Genomic DNA, 19,275 nt, shown 5'->3' on the forward strand with positions numbered 1-19,275 from the left:
CTCCTAGTCTTCTTGATGGATTTATTAATTTCAGTAACCACAACCTTAGGTTGGTGGCATTCTACAGAACCATTAATGCAGCTCAAGGACGATAGGACCACCTTCCCAATCATCCACTAGGGTAATTCTTGTGTAGTGCATCCACACTGCAGTGTTGGGCATCCTCCACATGAGTAGGCCGGTGTGAAATGATGTCTAAGTTCAGGCAGGGACCCAGTGTCAAGGGGCATAATGTGGAAGCCATGCCCATGGTTATGGGCGAAAACCTTAATGGCACCTTTGGCAGAGAAGGAGACTTTCAGAATGGCTGATGAGGCAACCCATACTCCATGGGGATAATTAGAAGAGGACACCACTGCCTCGTGGAGAAGAGGGGTCTTCAAAGCCTAAGGGAATAAACCCTGAAAGAGGAGGAGGAGGAGATTACTGCTTAACGTCCCGTCGACAACGAGGTCATTAGAGACGGAGCACAAGCTCGGATTAGGGAAGGATGGGGAAGGAAATCGGCCGTGCCCTTTCTAAGGAACTATCCCGGCATTTGCCTGAAGCGATTTAGGGAAATCACGGAAAACCTAAATCAGGATGGCCGGACCCAGGATTGAACCGTCGTCCTCCCGAATGCGAGTCCAGTGTGCTAACCACTGCGCCACCTCGCTCGGTCAAACCCTGAAAGAAAATCCTCATCTGTGTTAGGCTTTGTCAACTGCTGAGCAAATATATACTGCTTTCATACCTAAACCAAGCCTCAGATGGAAGAATGAATTAAACAAAATACGTGACAGTTCTTCTAATACTACTTGAACTAATGGCGAAAAAATGCCTGTTGCTCATTGAAGATACCGAAAGACCCAAAACCCTCCCAAAAAGGAATGACTGAAAATTGGTACACTCAATATCCTCATTCTCACCAACAAATGTGAAGAACTAGTAATAAAGCTGTGGGAAGAAATCACTGAGAAACAGATGTCTGCTGTACTGTAGTAGTAACAACAGTGATTTAAAACATGGAGCCAGCCTCACCCTCCATAAAGATATAGAAATACAGACATATGTCAAATACGTGAGTGAGAGGATCATTCAGATGAGACTAAGGGCTGGTAATAAACAGCGTGCTGTTTTGCAAGTATATGCATCACAGACAGGATGTACCATGGAGCAGAAAGAGCATTTTTCTTAATGAACTTTAAGAAAAAATAACAGAGAAGGAGATAAACTAATTGAGTTCTGTGTGCGAAACAACTTACCTGTAATGGGATACAGCTGGAAGGGCGAGTTACAGGCTAAAATGGACTTCATCATCACTGATAGAAAAAGTAGTCGTACGTTAAAGATGTTAAAGTCATACTCAGTGAGGCCTAGATGGCGACCACTGGCTATTAATTGCTGACCTAAAATGTTCAAGTGCCAAAATTTAAACAAAACAGAATGCCAAAGATTAAAACTTGGCTGTTGAAGGCATGGAAAAGAAAAGAAAAGAAACTATGAAGCAAGAATAACAGCCAAATTACCCAAAACTGAGAAAGGTGGACTAGACGGAAAAAATGAGTGCCACATCATAAGAGAAGGAAACATCTTGGTGAAAGATCAGGTTAAGACAACAGAAAAAGATAGGAACATACTGAAAGAAAATTAGACCATGAGAAACAAAAACAGATGACAGGCAAAATGAATAAGCATCATGCACAGGAATACCAGAGAAAGAAACTAGTTGTAAAAAGACTGATCCAGAAAGAAAAGGAAAAGTGCTGGGAGGACTTTACTACAAGGATAGAGGAAGACTGTCGGGGAAGTAGGAAATTACTATACAACGTACTAAAGAGTTAATGAAATGAATCTGTAAATATCCTTGCACTGGAAACAGATGACAGTAACTTAATATGAACAAATGAAGAGGTTGGGGTTGAAATGAAAAAGTACTTCAACATGCTGTTAAATGGAGATGGTAACAACACAACCATCAACAACTATAGAGTAATTAATGAAGTCCAAATCAACAGACACCCGTTAACATGGTATGAGGTAGAAACAGCATTAAAGAGCATGTGTAATGTAAAGTCGACAAGGTTTGATGATCTCAGATCAGATATGAACAAGGAAGCTGGAATATATGCTTAAATTGGCTATACAGGGTGATTTGGGAAGAAAACAAACACCCACTAGATTGGAGTAAAGGAGATCATTCTCCCTCTGCTCAAAAAGGGCAATAGACAAAAATGTGGAAATTACAGAGGCATCATGCTGCTGTCACATACCCTAAAGCAGTCAGAAAAGATCATAGAAATGAGACTTGGAAAGATAATAGAACCTTTGCTTGAGGAAGAACAACATGGATTCAGGAAAGACCAAGGTACTATGGATCTTATTTTTGCAGTATGAATGCTGACAGAGAAGTGCTGGGAATATGGAAGAAATCCTGTGATTGTATTAGTTGACATGAGATATGGGAATGTCTGAACGACCTAAAGGTGCCAAGGTACCAAACTGATTAAGTCAAGATGCTATACCCAAAGTGTTACAGTTGTGTCCAGATAGGCAATAAATGATCAGAATGGTCTGAAACAAAGAGGTGTCCAACAAGGAAGTATCTATCGCCACTCCTGTTGATAGTAGTAATGGACAAGATCATAAAAGTTATCAAGAAATAGACAGTGAACCAAATGCACTCGTTTTTGCTGATGATTTGATAGCATGGGGAGAGAGAAGCTGAAGCGCAGAAGCAACTTAATGACTGGAACACCACATTAAAAAATTTCGGACTACAAATAAACAAAACAAAGATAGTAAAAATGAGCATCAACAGACAAGGAACAACCTCAAATACATATCTAGGAGGAGTCAACATAGAATCTCTTTCGCATTTTGATCACAAAAGCCATCACCAGGAAGTACTCAGCAGGATACAGAAAGCATCCAATTTTCAGTCGAATCAGAAATCTTCTCTGGGATGATAAAATGCCACAAAAAGCAAAAGTGATCGTGTACCACATTCATTTTGTACCAATGCCTACATATGGTTTAGATACACAGATCCTACTAAACAAAGCCTTCAGCAGAATTCAGGCAGCAGAAATGAGATTCATTACAACTATGAATCAAATAACTAGAAAGGACAAAATCAGGAATGTGGTGAACGGAATAACAGGGACTGAAGATCCTGTTACCTGTGTCATAAAAAAAATGCAGGCTTCAGAGGTATGGGCACATAATGAGAATGAATAGCGAAAGACCTGCCAAAAAGTATTTCAACCTGAACCTTGTAGGAAAAGACCATTGGGAAGACCAAGGAAACGCTGGATACAGACTGTAAAATCAGATATGGAGGAGAAAGGACACAAATGGGAAGCTGTCCTGTAACAGAAGATGGATAAAGACAGAAGGAGATGGCAAGCACTTGTACACCACACCCAGGAAACTGGAGTCAAAAAACAATTATGGTGATAAAAGAACTATTGTTATGGCGATATCATGATCACTAAACCATCTCTATACTCACACTGCCAGTAAGGTCAGGCCTGTTTGTAGCTATTAGGTCTAAAATAATTCCATTGTGTGTGTCTATTCAAAAGACAGTTTTCAGAAAATGTGTTCGGAACTGTTTCACAAGACTGTCTGTCCTTACCATCTGCAATGAATCCATAGAAATCCCCATCTACACTCAATAGGTTAATTTGCTTCCAGTTAACACTGCTTGATTGTGGCACTTCTGCACTACTTACGTTGCATTTTGTTTGAATTATTCTACAACAGCTACGGTGGAACAATGTCAACATTGTTACAATGGAAATAATAATGCTGTTTTATTAAAAACTGAAACTGCTGCAAAATCTTTAGTAAATTAGTGAATAACAGTTGAAGTATATAGAAGACTGTTGTATTGGATGAATTTTTCAATGTTTTGCAGTACTGCTTACGTCCATAGTATAGAAAATGGAATGTTTAAAAAACATTTTGACAAGTAATTACATTATTTAAATAATATGTAATATTTATCCACAATTAGTAGAATGCCATTGCACTAATGGCTGAAATATAATACAAATGAAGAGTACAATTTCTTTAAAAAATTTTACAGACGAAATACACTTTCGTGACTTATCATAATTTCTTGACAATGTAAAACGTTTGCACAAACATTTGATTTGTATAATAAAAATGGCCTATTTAGTTAGTGCCAATATACTTAATAAGAAAGATTTATAATGTCTGTTATACTATATCAAATACTATTATACACAGCAGCAGCACGTATCTCAGCACACTCCTTTCTGATACCTAAGTGCCAATGAGTTAACTGGTGCAGGTGGCCTCACAACATGTACTGGTGGTCCTGAACCAATAGTTACTGGATCTGCAAAAACCCTTGATTTTGGAGGAAATGGACCTAAACGTTTACTCCCAGCATTGGTAAGTGGTACAGTCACAGAAACTATGGACTTATTTAATTTTGGTACTTGTGACTGCACTTTGTCCAACCTAACCATAGGACACTTCTGCTCTTTGTGAGAAGCACGCATACAATTTTTTTCAACTGGCCTGTTAAAAAATGATGCACATTTAGAACTAGTTTTACCAGCACTGACACTCCTCAACAGAGTTTTAAGAGATCTGTCACAGTCTCCAACACCTTTTGCAGATTTAGAATGACTGGGCATCTTTTTCCTCCTCGCAAAATTTACATCCACTTGTCCACTAGCAATATCCATGTCCATTCCACCACGAAGCCGAGACTCATTCCCCTGGCCTGCATTTTTTGTCTGTTCTGACTCTTCCTTAGCACTATTTATTTTCTTTTCTCCCCCATATGCTTCACTATACAAGTTGCTTGGCGTGATGTAATCCACTTCCCCATAGTCTTTCTCACCTTCTTTGTCATTATTTTGGCGTGATGTAAAACCACAGCTATTACTTTCTGTAAATAGGACAGGTGATGTAATAATTGGTTTTTTATAACTGAAAAAGTCCTCTGCAGCTGGTGGTTGGGGTGGCTCTGATAGCAAGCATATTTCACATCTACTGTGACCTTCATGATCTTCTAGGACTGGCTTTGCCCTGTAGCGGCTGTTCACAACAAAGCGATGAACACCTGTATAAAAAGAAAATTATTTAGTGAACCGAAGAATTAAGTTCAATGATTATTTTAAAGAAAACATAACATTTTCTCTTAGTTCTTAATATACTCTTCTTAAGCAAACATGTTCTGTGCCAACATCAACAACATATTTTAAAGTACGCGATTAACACAGTCATCTGTTAATAAACTTTGATTTCTGATTTATAGAAGATCTCACTTGACAATCAAACTCAAAACTTTGATACAACAGACAAAACAGCTGCCTCAAGGACAGCATGGGAAAGCTATGTTACAGAGAATCTACAAAAAATACAAAATAAAAAGGTGAGTGCAAATAATAATAATAATAATAATAAACCCCGTGGAGTCTCGGGAAAAGAATAGGCCTTCGGTATGTTCTGCCAGTCGTAAAAGGCGACGAAAAGAACAAACCACTAATAGGGCTAACCCCCCTTTTAGTGTGATTAGTTGGTTCAGGACAGAACTAATGAAGCCTCAGACAAGCGCTGTCATGGTCGGGGACGACATTTGAACCCTATGCCCGTCCACACGGAAAATGATTTAAATCCAAACAGAGGTGTTTTGCAGGATATGCTTCCTGCAACAACCCTAGAAGGAAAACAAAGACAGAGGATGAGATGCTCAGATGAAGTTCCCGGCACCTCATGTTCTGTTATTACCAAGCAACAAACTTAGGAACCAACACAACAGGATACAGATCACAAGTATACACAACATTTATTACCAGATACCCAGAATTAAAAATTTTTAACATAACAATGACTAGCTGATCAGATCCGTGTAATAATCAAAAATAACAGGATACCCCAGTCAGAATTAGAAAACATCAAACAACAAGTACAACAAATACTGGAACAAAATAATGTGCAATCAGAAGAAGAAGAAAATACAGTAATTGACTCAAACATCCCAGAGCAAACAAACAAAGAATTAAACAATCAGAGGAAAACAAATTCTTAAGACAGCCACCAGAACAAGCACAAATAGAACACGAAGTGACACACACGTTACATATAGAAGAAAAATTTCAGCTGACATATATAGAATACAAAGACACAAATACAGACATTAGACCATTCTTGCATATACCCCCAAATAACTCCCAAGTCGAAACAACAACAACTATCAACACAATCATACACAACAAAATAAATGAAAATACAACTATAGAAGAGTAACAACTACTGGTTTATATAGGAGCACTCACTACACTAAATATACACACTAGGCAGAGATGAGAACCAACACACACACAGAAGAAACCCACAAAACCAGCATGGCAACACAGGCTACAGATCAGAATAGAAAAACTGAGAAAAGACATCGGACAGCTAACACAATTTATAAGAAATGAAGTATCAGACAAAAAACGAAAAAGTTTAGGTAAAATCTCACAACAAGAAGTGATAGAGCAATTAGATGAAAAGAAGCAGAAATTACAAGCATTGGTCAAATGACTTAGAAGATACAAAAAAAGTGAAAATAGAAGGAAACAAAACCAAACATTCAACACAAACCAAAAGAAATTTTACCAGACAATAGATAACACACACATTAAAACAGACAATCCACCAAACGTAACAGACATGGAACACTTCTGGAGCAACATATGGTCAAACCTGGTACAACACAACAAACATGCACGGTGGATACAAGCAGAAACAGACCTACGCCTGAAGTGATAATTTTGCAACATGAAGTCACCCGAGCAATTAATTCTACGCACAATTGGAAAACCCCTGGAAAAGATAAAATAGCAAATTTCTGGCTAAAGAAGTTCACCTCAACACATTCACATCTAACTAAATTATTTAACAGTTACATTGCAGACCCATACACAGTCCCTGATACACTTACAGAAGGGATAACTTATCTGAAACCTAAAGATCAAGCAGACACAGCAAACACAGCAAAATATCGCCCCATAACATGCCTACCAACAATGTACAAAATATTGACTTCAGTCATTACACAGAAATTAATGACACATACAACACAGAACAAAATTATAAATGAAGAACAAAAAGGCTGCTGCAAAGGAGCACGAGGGTGTAAAGAGCAACTGATAATAGATGCAGAGGTGAATAATCAAGCTAAAACTAAACAAAGGTCGCTACACTACGCATACATTGATTACCAAAAAGCTTTTGATAGTGTACCCCACTCACGGTTACTACAGATATTGGAAATATACAAAGTAGATCCTAAATTGATACAGTTCCTAAACATAGTAATGAAAAATTGGAAAACCACACTTAATATCCAAACAAGTTCAAATAATATCACATCACAGGCAATATGGATTAAGTGTGGAATATACCAAGGAGACTCATTAAGTCCTTTCTGGTTCTGCCTTGCTCTGAACCCACTATCCAACATGCTAAATAATACAAATTATGGATATAATATTACTGGAACATACCAACACAAAATCACACATTTGCTATACATGGACGATCTAAAACTACTGGCAGCAACAAATCAAAAACTCAACCAATTACTAAAGGTAACAGAAGTATTCAGCAATGATATAAATATGGCTTTCGGAACAGACAAATGTAAGAAAAATAGCATAGTCAAGGGAAAACACACTAAACAAAAAGATTACATATTGGATAACAATAGCGACTGCATAGAAGCAATGGAAAAAACAGATACCTATAAATATCTAGGATAGTGGCAAAAAACAGGAATAGATAACACAAATATTAAAGAAGAACTAAAAGAAAAATATAGACAAAAGACTAACAAAAACACTGAAAACAGAATTGACAGCAAGAAACAAGACAAAAGCTATAAATACTTATGCTATACCAATATTGACCTACTCATTTGGAGTAGTGAAATGGAGTAACACAGACCTAGAAGCACTCAATACACTCACACGGTCACAATGCCACAAATATAGTATACACCACATACATTCAGCAACAGAAAGATTCACATTAAGCAGAAAGGAAGGAGGAAGGGGATTTATCGACATAAAAAACCTACATTATGGCCAGGTAGACAATTTAAGAAAATTTTTTATAGAACGAGCAGAAACTAGCAAAACACACAAAGCAATCACTCATATAAATACATCGGCTACACCACTGCAATTTCATAACCACTTCTACAACCTTTTAGATCACATAACATCAACAGATACAATGAAAGTAAATTGGAAAAAGAAAACACTACATGGCAAGCACACGTATCATCTAACACAGCCACACATCGATCAAGACGCATCCAACACATGGCTAAGAAAAGGCAATATATACAGTGAGATGGAAGGATTCATGATTGCAATACAGGATCAAACATTAAACACCAGATATTACAGCAAGCATATTATTAAAGATCCCAATACCACAACAGATAAATGCAGACTTTGCAAACAACAAATAGAAACAGTAGATCACATCACAAGTGGATGTACAATACTAGCAAATACAAAATACACCAGAAGACATGACAATGTAGCAAAAATAATACATCAACAACTTGCCATACAACATAAACTAATAAAACAACACGTTCCCACATACAAGTATGCACCACAAAATGTACTGGAGAATGATGAATACAAATTATACTGGAACAGAAGCATTATAACAGATAAAACAACACCACATAACAAACCTGACATCACACTCACCAATAAAAAGAAGAAATTAACACAACTAATCAAAATATCCATACCCAATACGACAAATATACAGAAGAAAACAGGAGAAAAAATTGAAAAATACATCCAACTGGCTGAGGAAGTCAAGGACATGTGGCATCAGGATAAAGTTGACATTATACCAATTATGCTATCAACTACAGGAGTCATACCACACAATATCCACCAGTACATCAACGCAATACAGCTACATCCAAACGTATATATACAACTACAGAAATCTGTAATTATTGATACATGTCCAATTACCCGAAAGTTCCTAAATGCAATGTAACATATACCGTACAGTTAAAAGGAAGTCACGCTTGATCAAGGTCTGCGTCACTTTCCATTTTTAACCAGACATAACGTCTGAGAAAGGAAAGAAATAATACTTTGATAAATGAATAAAGTGCTGTTCAGGAAATTATGATTACAATCTGACAGTGATCAGAAAGACACATGTAAGAACTTTTAATAAAAGCTCTGTTTATCATACCATGAAACCTCTGTTTACTTTATCAGTGGGGTCCATATACAAGCCTGTAACATAATGTCAAGTAGCCAAGCACAATTTACGTAACAAAATTAAATATATCATATAAAAATGGTGCCACAACAATCGTTGTTTTTGCATTATCTATACGAGTTCTCGTGCTCCAGGTTAATGAGTACAACTTAGATTCACATATGTAACTTAGCAAACTGCAAAATTTAAGAAGTAGATTGTACTGAGCATCTGTATAATATGCAAGCTGCAGCACTACACAACTAATTTTAATCAGAATATAATTTTATTTAGTGAGCACAGGCATTGCCTTGCACGAGGAACAGAAACTGCTGAAAACTAAAACTGTAGAGCAGCCTTAAGTCACATGTAACTTTCCTTTATTTTGACATGTTCCACTTGATTAACACAAGTATTTTCAGATCTATGGAAATACTATATCTTATACCATGTTAAAATGAAATACAATCACAGATTCAACTTACATTAAGCAGCCAAGAGCCACAAGTTAAAAATGTTGGGCTTGTATAGCATCATCATATAATATACCATAAAATGGAGTAAGTTGGTTGTGTACAGTTAACATAAACTCTCTGGTCAGGTACATTTTATGACTAAACAGAAAAACATATCAATCTTGTCCAGCAAGTCTGAGCCCTACTGGTGCATGTTTCGGTGGAAACTCCCTCAAAAAGCCTAATGCAATACAAAAAATGATAATATCATTAAACGGTGGCAAATATCCGTCACTTTTATGGGTGTTATCATACAAGTCTAAAATTCATAATCAATATTAAAATTACCCTTTATTATAAATACGAGGTGCATTCAAGCTTTAAGGCCTCCGATTTTTTTTCTCCGGACTGGAAAGAGATAGAAACATGCACATTGTTTTAAAAATGAGGCCGCGTTCATTGTCAATACGTTCCAGAGATGGCAGCACCGTACGGTAGATGGAATTTTACCGCCAACGGCGAGAATGAGAACTGTTTTAAATACTTAAAATGGCGACGTTTTCCTTACTTGAACAGTGTGCAATCAATCGTTTTCTGAATTTGCGTGGTGTGAAACCAATTGAAATTCATCGACAGTTGAAGGAGACATGTGGTGATGGAGTTATGGATGTGTCGAAAGTTTGTTCGTGGGTGCGACAGTTTAATGAAGGCAGAACATCGTGTGACAACAAACCGAAACAACCTCGGGCTCGCACAAGCCGGTCTGACGACATGATCGAGAAAGTGGAGAGAATTGTTTTGTGGGATCGCCAAATGACTGTTGAACAGATCGCCTCCAGAGTTGGCATTTCTGTGGGTTCTGTGCACAAAATCCTGCAGGACGACCTGAAAATGCAAAAAGTGTCATCCAGGTGGGTGCCACGAATGCTGACGGACGACCACATGGCTGCCCATGTGGCATGTTGCCAAGCAATGTTGACGCGCAACGACAGCACGAATGGGACTTTCTTTTCGTCGGTTGTGACAATGGATGAGACGTGGATGCCATTTTTCAATCCAGAAACAAAGCGCCAGTCAGCTCAATGGATGCACACAGATTCACCGCCACCAAAAAAATTTCAGGTAACCGCCAGTGCTGAAAAAATGATGGTGTCCATGTTCTGGGACAGCGAGGGCGTTATCCTTTACCCATTGCGTTCCAAAGGGCACTACGGTAACAGGTGCATCCTACGAAAATAATTTGAAGAACTAATTCCTTCCTGCACTGCAACAAAAACGTCCGGGAAGGGCTGCGCGTGTGCTGTTTCAGCAAGCCAACGCACCCGCACATCGAGCTAACGTTACGCCACAGTTTCTTCGTGATAACAACTTTGAAGTGATTCCTCATGCTCCCTACTCACCTGACCTGGCTCCTAGTGACTTTTGGCTTTTTCCAGCAATGAAAGACACACTCCGTGGCCGCACATTCACCAGCCGTGCTGCTATTGCCTCAGCGATTTTCCAGTGGTCAAAACAGACTCCTAAAGAAGCCTTCGCCGCTGCCATGGAATCATGGCGTCAGCGTTGTGAAAAATGTGTACGTCTGTAGGGCGATTATGTCGAGAAGTAATGCCAGTTTCATCGATTTCGGGTGAGTAGTTAATTAGAAAAAAAATCGGAGGCCTTAGAACTTGAATGCACCTCGTAAGTGTGGATTAAACAGACCACTCAGCATAACGATATGATTCCTCTAATGTTTACAATTCATTAGAGTACAATATATGGAAAGGAAGATATGCTGTGACTTACCAAACGAGAAAGCGCGGGTAGATAGACACAATAAAAAACACACAATAAAAAACACACAAACACACACACAAATTTCAAGCTTTCGCAACCCACGGTTGCTTCATCAGGAAAGAGGGAAGGAGCGGGAAAGACGAAAGGTTGTGGGTTTTAAGGGAGAGGGTAAGGAGTCATTCCAATCCCGGGAGCAGAAACACTTACCTTAGGGGGAAAAAAGGGACGGGTATACACTCGTACAAACACACATATCCATCCGCACATATACAGACACAGGCAGACATATGTAAAGGCCTTGCCCTTACATATGTTCGCCCGTGTCTGCACATGTGCAGATGGACACGTGCGCGTGTGTGCGAGTGTATACCCATCCCTCCCCCTCCCCATGGCAAGTCCCCCCGCCCCCGGGAATGGAACGACTCCCCCCCCGATGAAGCAACCGTGGGCCGACGTACGTGTGTGTGTGTGTGTGTGTGTGTGTGTGTGTGTGTGTGTGTGTGTGTGTGTGTGTGTGTGTGTGCACACGCGCAAATGACATGTGTAGTGAAGCAGTTGTTGAAATCATTCGTGTTGTGGTGCACACCATGTTTTGCTAACTGGACGCTGAAGACTGTAGCTTGCCACAGTTGACAGTGGTCATCCATGTGAACAGACAGTTAGTTACTTGTCATGCACATAGAATGCTGCTCATTAATTAAACCTTACAACCATGATCCCACCCCAGAAGTCTAACAGAAGCTGCTGAACTGGACCTCCAGCAGCACCTCAAGGACTTAGGTCAACACCACAAACCCAACCCTACAGCTCATCCCCCTTCTGGCAGGGTACAATACTCCCACAGAATGAACCACTGCCTTTGTTGAGCAACACCTCTGAACTATTGCCCGTTACCTGTCATCCAACATTCAAGACACTGTTCACTTCCTTCACTGCCTTTCCACAGTTCCTGTTCCATTACCACCACACTCCTTGTTGGTCATCATGGATGCATTCTCATACATGACGCTCCCATTGCCTGACTGCACAAGTGGTCCCACAATCACAATTCAATTAGAGTGCAGTGCAGACCAGTCTGAGGGTACAACTTCGCATACCATGTCCAAACTGCCGAGTCTTTGTGCAGGCGGACAGTGTTCTTAACTCATTTGCTAAACTAGTATTAAGGTGTGGCTTGTACATTCAAGAAACTATCATTGTGCTTGGTGTCAATCCTTATCAGATCAGGACAGTCTTTAGTGGTATTACCTCAGAAACTGTTTTCTGTTGTACTTGTTTAAGGTACCATGTAATAAAGTCCTACATTTAGGGGGGGGGGGGGGAGGGGGAGATACCTGGGCACATTTATTCATTGTAGCGTGCACATCCCACAATGGGACTGAACACTGTTCTATATGTTTGAGTTGCGATGAAGATTCACTTAAGTGATATTGATAGGCCATAAACTTTTTTAGACACAACAACAACAACAACGATCAGTATTGTTACTGCAGCGTTGTTGTGGACACTACAGTCATTCCTGCAATTCAATCAGGTACACAATAATCGGGTTATCTTACTTCCAGGCAATTTATAATCTTGAACATCAGTTACAATGAAAGTGTTTTGTTGTTCTCATTAATATAAATTTGTGTAGAAGCTGAGGTTATTTGCCAATATCAGTGACCTATCATGATGTAATCTGTGACACATTTTGCAACATTTTAGCACACACAATTATGCAGTTTCTGCACAGCTGCAATTTTTGCAGAGCTACAAATTACACACACATTATTATGGTGCGTGGGTCACCAATCTCAAAAGGAAGAGTCATGTTTGTTGATTTCACTAGCTCTAATCCTGACTGAGGAGACCTAAAAGCTGAATCTTTAATTCTGAACATTATTGTTTGTTTGGTACCATATTTGAAGTGAAAGTGTTAGTATTTAAACTTAAACCCAAACTCTTGCTGATGTACTCAACATGTAGTTTTAGAGTCAGTCAACTGTCAGAACTATCATAATGAAAGAGATGCAAAGCTGCATTCCCTGATAAACCAAAACATTATGACCTCTGCCCACCGTGACACTGGATGCTGCTTGGTGGTACTGCGGGCGTGATGCAGTAACAAAAGTATATAAATGGGGCAGAAACGGACATGGGATCACCCTAGCAAAGATACGGGCTGCAAACAGGGAAATCCACCGAGATAAGTGACTTTGACAAAGAGCAGATTATTATTACGCAGAGACTGTGAATGAGTATTTCAAAACTGCATCTATGAAAAGAGGTAGAAGTACTGTGAAACTACCACTAGGCACTAAATGGCTGGGCGTCCAGGACTTTTCACAGAATGTGGGGTTTGGAGGCTTGTCTGCTCTGTGAAGTAGGGCAGATGGTGATCTGTGGCCTCTATGCTGGTGCATGCACAAATGTTTTGGAGCACACCGTTCATCGTACATTGTTGATTATGGAGCTCCGCAGCAGACCACCTCTACATGTTCACATGTTGACTCAATGACACTGTCAATTACGATTGCAGTGGGCATGGGACCATTGGAATTCTACTGTTGATCAGTGGAAATATGTTGGCTCTTCAGGTGAATCACATTTTTTTTTATACTAGGTCGCTGTTCCTCTCCACAAATGCTGTCACCGAAGTAAATGGCAACTAAAAACATGCAGCGCGTCATGGACACAGGCTGGTGGGAGCAGTATTATCCTGTGGGAGACATTCTCCTGTGCTTGCATGGGACCGGTGGTAGTATTCGAAGACACGCTGACAGCTGTGAACCACCTGGATCCCTTCATGCTTTATGTGTCTTCCCTGATCGTGATGTCGTCTTTCAGCAGTATAATTGTCTGTGTTGCAGAGCCAGAACCATGCTACACTGTTTTGAGAAGCATTATAGTGAACTCTTGTTGATGTTTCAGTGACCTAATTCGCCTGATGTGAATCCTATGAAATCTATTTGGGTCACTATTGGGTGTCATTGCTGCATACGCATATCAGCTGCCCATCATTTACATGAATTACATGACCTGTGCATAGACATCTAATTCCACACACCTCCACAAACCTACCAACAAACTATCGGATCCCTGATATGCACAATCAGCGATGTTTTTCATTTCAACAACTGACACACAAGCTATTAAGCAGATAGTCATAATGTTTCGGCTCATTAGCGTACATTTCTAGCAATGTGGGGAATAACAAAAAGAACTATCACCCACAAAACCTGAAAAGTTACAAAATCAAATATTATAAACTATGGTGATTAACTGCTGTTGTGTTGTAGTGAAAGTTGGATACATAAAAACAATGACGACAGTAAAATACAAGCAACAGAGAAGAGATTCTTGAGAAGAGCGAAGAGTGACTTAAGAAAAGTTTTTAATTGTTGTTGTTGTTGTGGTCTTCAGTTCTGAGACTGGTTTGATGCAGCTCTCCATGCTACTCTATCCTGTGCAAGCTTCTTCATCTCCCACTACCTACTGCAACCTACATCCTTCTGAATCTGTTTAGTGTATTCATCTCTTGGTCTCCCTCTACAATTTTTACCCTCCACGCTGCCCTCCAATGCTAAATTTGTGATCCCTTGATGCCTCAGAAAATGTCCCACCAACCAATCCCTTCTTCTAATCAAGTTGTGCCACAAACTTCTCTTCTCCCCAATCCTATTCAATACCTCCTCATTAGTTACGTGATCTACCCACCTTATCTTCAGCATTCTTCTGTAGCACCACATTTCGAAAGCTTCTATTCTCTTCTTGTCCAAGCTAGTTATTGTCCATGTTTCACTTCCATACATGGCTACACTCCATACAAATACTTTCAGAAACGACTTCCTGACACTCAAATCCATACTCGATGTTAACAAATTTCTCTTCTTGAGAAACGCTTTCCTTGCCAATGCCAGTCTACATTTTATATCCTCTCTACTTCGACCATCATCGGTTATTTTACCCCTAAATAGCAAAACTCCTTTACTACTTTAAGTGTCTCATTTCCTAATCTCATTCCCTCACCATCACCCGACTTAATTTGACTACATTCCATTATCCTCGTTTTGCTTTTGTTGATGTTCATCTTATATCCTCCTTTCAAGACACTGTCCATTCCGTTCAACTGCTCTTCCAAGTCCTTTGCTGTCTCTGACAGAATTACAATGTCATCGGCGAACCTCAAAGTTTTTACTTCTTCTCCATGAATTTTAATACCTACTCCGAATTTTTCTTTTGTTTCCTTTACTGCTTGCTCAATATACAGATTGAATAACATTGGGGAGAGGCTACAACCCTGTCTTACTCCCTTCCCAACCATTGCTTCCCTTTCATGTTCCTCAACTCTTATAACTGCCATCTGGTTTCTGTACAAATTGTAAATAGCCTTTCGCTCCCTGTATTTTACCCCTGCCACCTTTAGAATTTGAAAGAGAGTATTCCAGTTAACATTGTCAAAAGCTTTCTCTAAGTCTACAAATGCTAGAAACGTAGGTTTGCCTTTTCTTAATCTTTCTTCTAAGATAAGTCGTAAGGTCAGTATTGCCTCACGTGTTCCAACATTTCTACGGAATCCAAATTGATCTTCCCCGAGGTCGGCTTCTACCAATTTTTCCATTTGTCTGTAAAGAATTCGCGTTAGTATTTTGCAGCTGTGACTTATTAAACTGATAGTTCGGTAATTTTCACATCTGTCAACACCTGCTTTCTTTGGGATCGGAATTATTATATTCTTCTTGAAGTCTGAGGGTATTTCGCCTGTCTCATACATCTTGCTCACCAGATGGTAGAGTTTTGTCAGGACTGGCTCTCCCGAGGCCATCAGTAGTTCTAATGGAATGTTGTCTACTCTCGGGGCCTTGTTTCGACTCACGTCTTTCAGTGCTCTGTCAAACTCTTGACGCAGTATCTTATCTCCCATTTCATCTTCATCTACATCCTCTTCCATTTCCATAATATTGTCCTTAAGTACATCGCCCTTGTATAAACCCTCTATATACTCCTTCCACCTTTCTGCCTTCCCTTCTTTGCTTAGAACTGGGTTTCCATCTGAGCTCTTGATATTCATACAAGTCGTTCTCTTATCTCCAAAGGTCTCTTTAATTTTCCTGTAGGCGGTATCTATCTTACCCCTAGTGAGATAGGCCTCTACATCCTTACATTTGTCCTCTAGCCATCCCTGCTTAGCCATTTTGCACTTCCTGTCGATCTCATTTTTGAGACGTTTGTATTCCTTTTTGCCTGCTTCATTTACTGCATTTTTATATTTTCTCCTTTCATCAATTAAATTCAATATTTCTTCTGTTACCCAAGGATTTCTATTAGCCCTCGTCTTTTTACCTACTTGATCGTCTGCTGCCTTCACTACTTCATCCCTCAAAGCTACCCATTCTTCTTCTACTGTATTTCTTTCCCCCATTCCTGTCAATTGTTCCCTTATGCTCTCCCTGAAACTCTCTACAACATCTGGTTCTTTCAGTTTTTAATTAAGAACTAAAAACAAAATATTGATAATTATGAACAAGCTGCATTGTGGTCTTCAATATGATGCCATTCTCTGTACTAGTCTCTCCTGTGCAAATATCTTCATCTCTGCATAACTACTGCAACCTACATCCACTTAAATCTGCCTGATTTGCCTGAAAAAATTTTATCAGCCATCTCACACTTCTCTCCATAGCTAAATTAACTATTCTTGCTGCCTCAGAATGTGTCCTATCAGCCTTCTATCTATCCCTTCTTCTAGTCAAATTGTCCCATAAATCTCTCTTCTCTCCAATCTGATCCAATATCTCTTACTCCATCTACCCAGTTAATCTTAAGCGGCATTAATTTTCAGAAACTTCTTTTCTCTTCTTATCAGTATTGTTTATCCTTGGTGTTTCACTACCAAGTAAAGCTATAGCCCAGACAAATACTTTCATAAATGGCTTTCTAACACTTCAGTTTCTATTAGAAGTCAAAATATTTCTCTTTTTCAGAAAAGTTTTTCTTGCTTATACCAGTCTAAATTTTATATCCTCTTTACTTCAGTCATTCTTAATTTTCTGCTCTCAAATAGCAAACCTCATCAACTAACTTTAGTGTCTCACTGCCAGATTCCTTCAACAGCATCTGATTTAATTTGCCTACACTCACCATTATTCTTATCTTATCTTTGTTGACGTTCATCTTATAATCTGTTTTTGAGACACTATCATTTTATTCAAACTGATCCTGTGTCTTACCATTTCAGACACAATTACAATGTCACTGGCAAATTTCAAGATGTCAAAGCTTTTTTCCTTCTCCCTGAAGTTTTAGTTCTTTACCAGACTTCTCTTGGTCGCCTTTACTGTTTCCTCAGTGTACAGTAAATAGAGATAGATATAGAGATCTACTGCTGCATTTCACTTCCTTTTCAATTACTGCTTTACTTTCATGTCCTGTATTTTGTCACTGATAACTTTGCAATACCAAAGAGTGTATTCCAGTCATTATTCTCAACGTTTCTTTCTAAATCTACAAATGCTGATGTGGAGTTGTCTGTTTTCTAAGATAAGATAGAGCTTCAGTATTGCTTTCCTTATCCCTATATTTCTGCAGAAACTAAAATGCCCTTCCCTCAGGTCATCGTCTATCAATCATTTCATCCTTTTGTAACTAATCAGTATCAGTACTTTGCAATCACGAATTTTTAAACTGATGGTTCAGTAGTTACACTTGTATTGTTTGTTACTGAGTTTATTACATGCTTCTTGAAGTATGACTTTTCACATGCTTCATTTATCCACATTCGATGTGGAACAGTTTTGTCACAGTTCTCCTAAGGATTTCAATAATTTTAAATGTGGTCACAACCGTAGGTGCCTTTTATTTTACTTAGCAGTTTCAGTTTTCTGACTTTTTTATGGCTGCAGTATTAACACACCTATTTGAAGGGTTAGAAATAGCTGTGCAGGTAAAAACAATCTTATTATGCTCTTCTTATAACAGTAGCACATCCCATCTTATCTTCTTCAACTTTCTCTTCCTTTTTCATAATAATGTCAAATTTTATTTCCTTTACATAGCCATTCTACATTTTATTTCCACTTTTCTGTCTTTCTCTCCTTAATCAGTACTGGTTTGCCACCAGAACTGTTTAAGTTCAAACATCTCCTCTCCTTTTTTCCCCCCCTATAGGTGGCATTTACATTCCCACAGTCAAGCAGCTTTACATTTGTCTCATTTTAAAATTTTTAACACTCTTTGGTTGTTTCACCTTGGCCTATTACTATGTCCTTAATTTTCTATTTGCCTGTCCATTGCCACCGTCCCCGAACATTTACATTTACATTTATATCTACATCTCCATCTACATCTACATGATTACTCTGCAATTCACAATTAAATGGCTGACACAGGGTTCAGTGAACCACCACCAAGTTATTTCTCTACTGTTTCACTCTCAAACGATGCGCAGGAAAAAAACAAGCCTTCATTCTTTCCGTGAGAGGTCTAATTTCTCTTATTTTATTGTGATGATCATGTCTCCCTTTATATGTGGGCGTCCACAGAAAATTTTCAGAATCAGAAGAGAAAGTTAGTGGTTAAAATTTCAAGAGAAGATCCTGCCACAACAAAAAATGCCTTTGTTTTAATGACTGCCACCCCAATTCATGTATGATGCCTTGGCACACACTCCCCTATTTCGAAATAATACAAAATGAGCTGCCCCTCTTTGAACTTTTTCGATGACTTCCATCAGTTCCACATGATGCGGATCCCATACTGCACAGCAAAACTCCAGAAGAGGACAGACAAACATGGTGTAAACAGTCTC

The 19,275-nt window shown here is 39.0% G+C and overlaps 1 protein-coding gene across 3 annotated transcripts in view; it reads right to left on the reverse strand.

Annotated features, from left to right (window-relative positions):
- Positions 1-3,998: 3,998 nt before the first annotated feature.
- Positions 3,999-19,275, reverse strand: part of LOC124711536 — a 66,890-nt gene continuing 51,613 nt past the window's right edge. For all 3 annotated transcript variants that reach the window (XM_047241666.1, XM_047241667.1, XM_047241668.1), the window contains one exon: positions 3,999-5,083. In XM_047241666.1, the coding sequence (XP_047097622.1) occupies positions 4,251-5,083 (833 nt within the window). In that variant the 3' untranslated portion in view covers positions 3,999-4,250. The remainder of the gene's footprint in view (positions 5,084-19,275) is intronic.

Source organism: Schistocerca piceifrons, chromosome 8, assembly GCF_021461385.2.
Source record: "Schistocerca piceifrons isolate TAMUIC-IGC-003096 chromosome 8, iqSchPice1.1, whole genome shotgun sequence".
NCBI lineage: Eukaryota > Metazoa > Arthropoda > Insecta > Orthoptera > Acrididae > Schistocerca > Schistocerca piceifrons.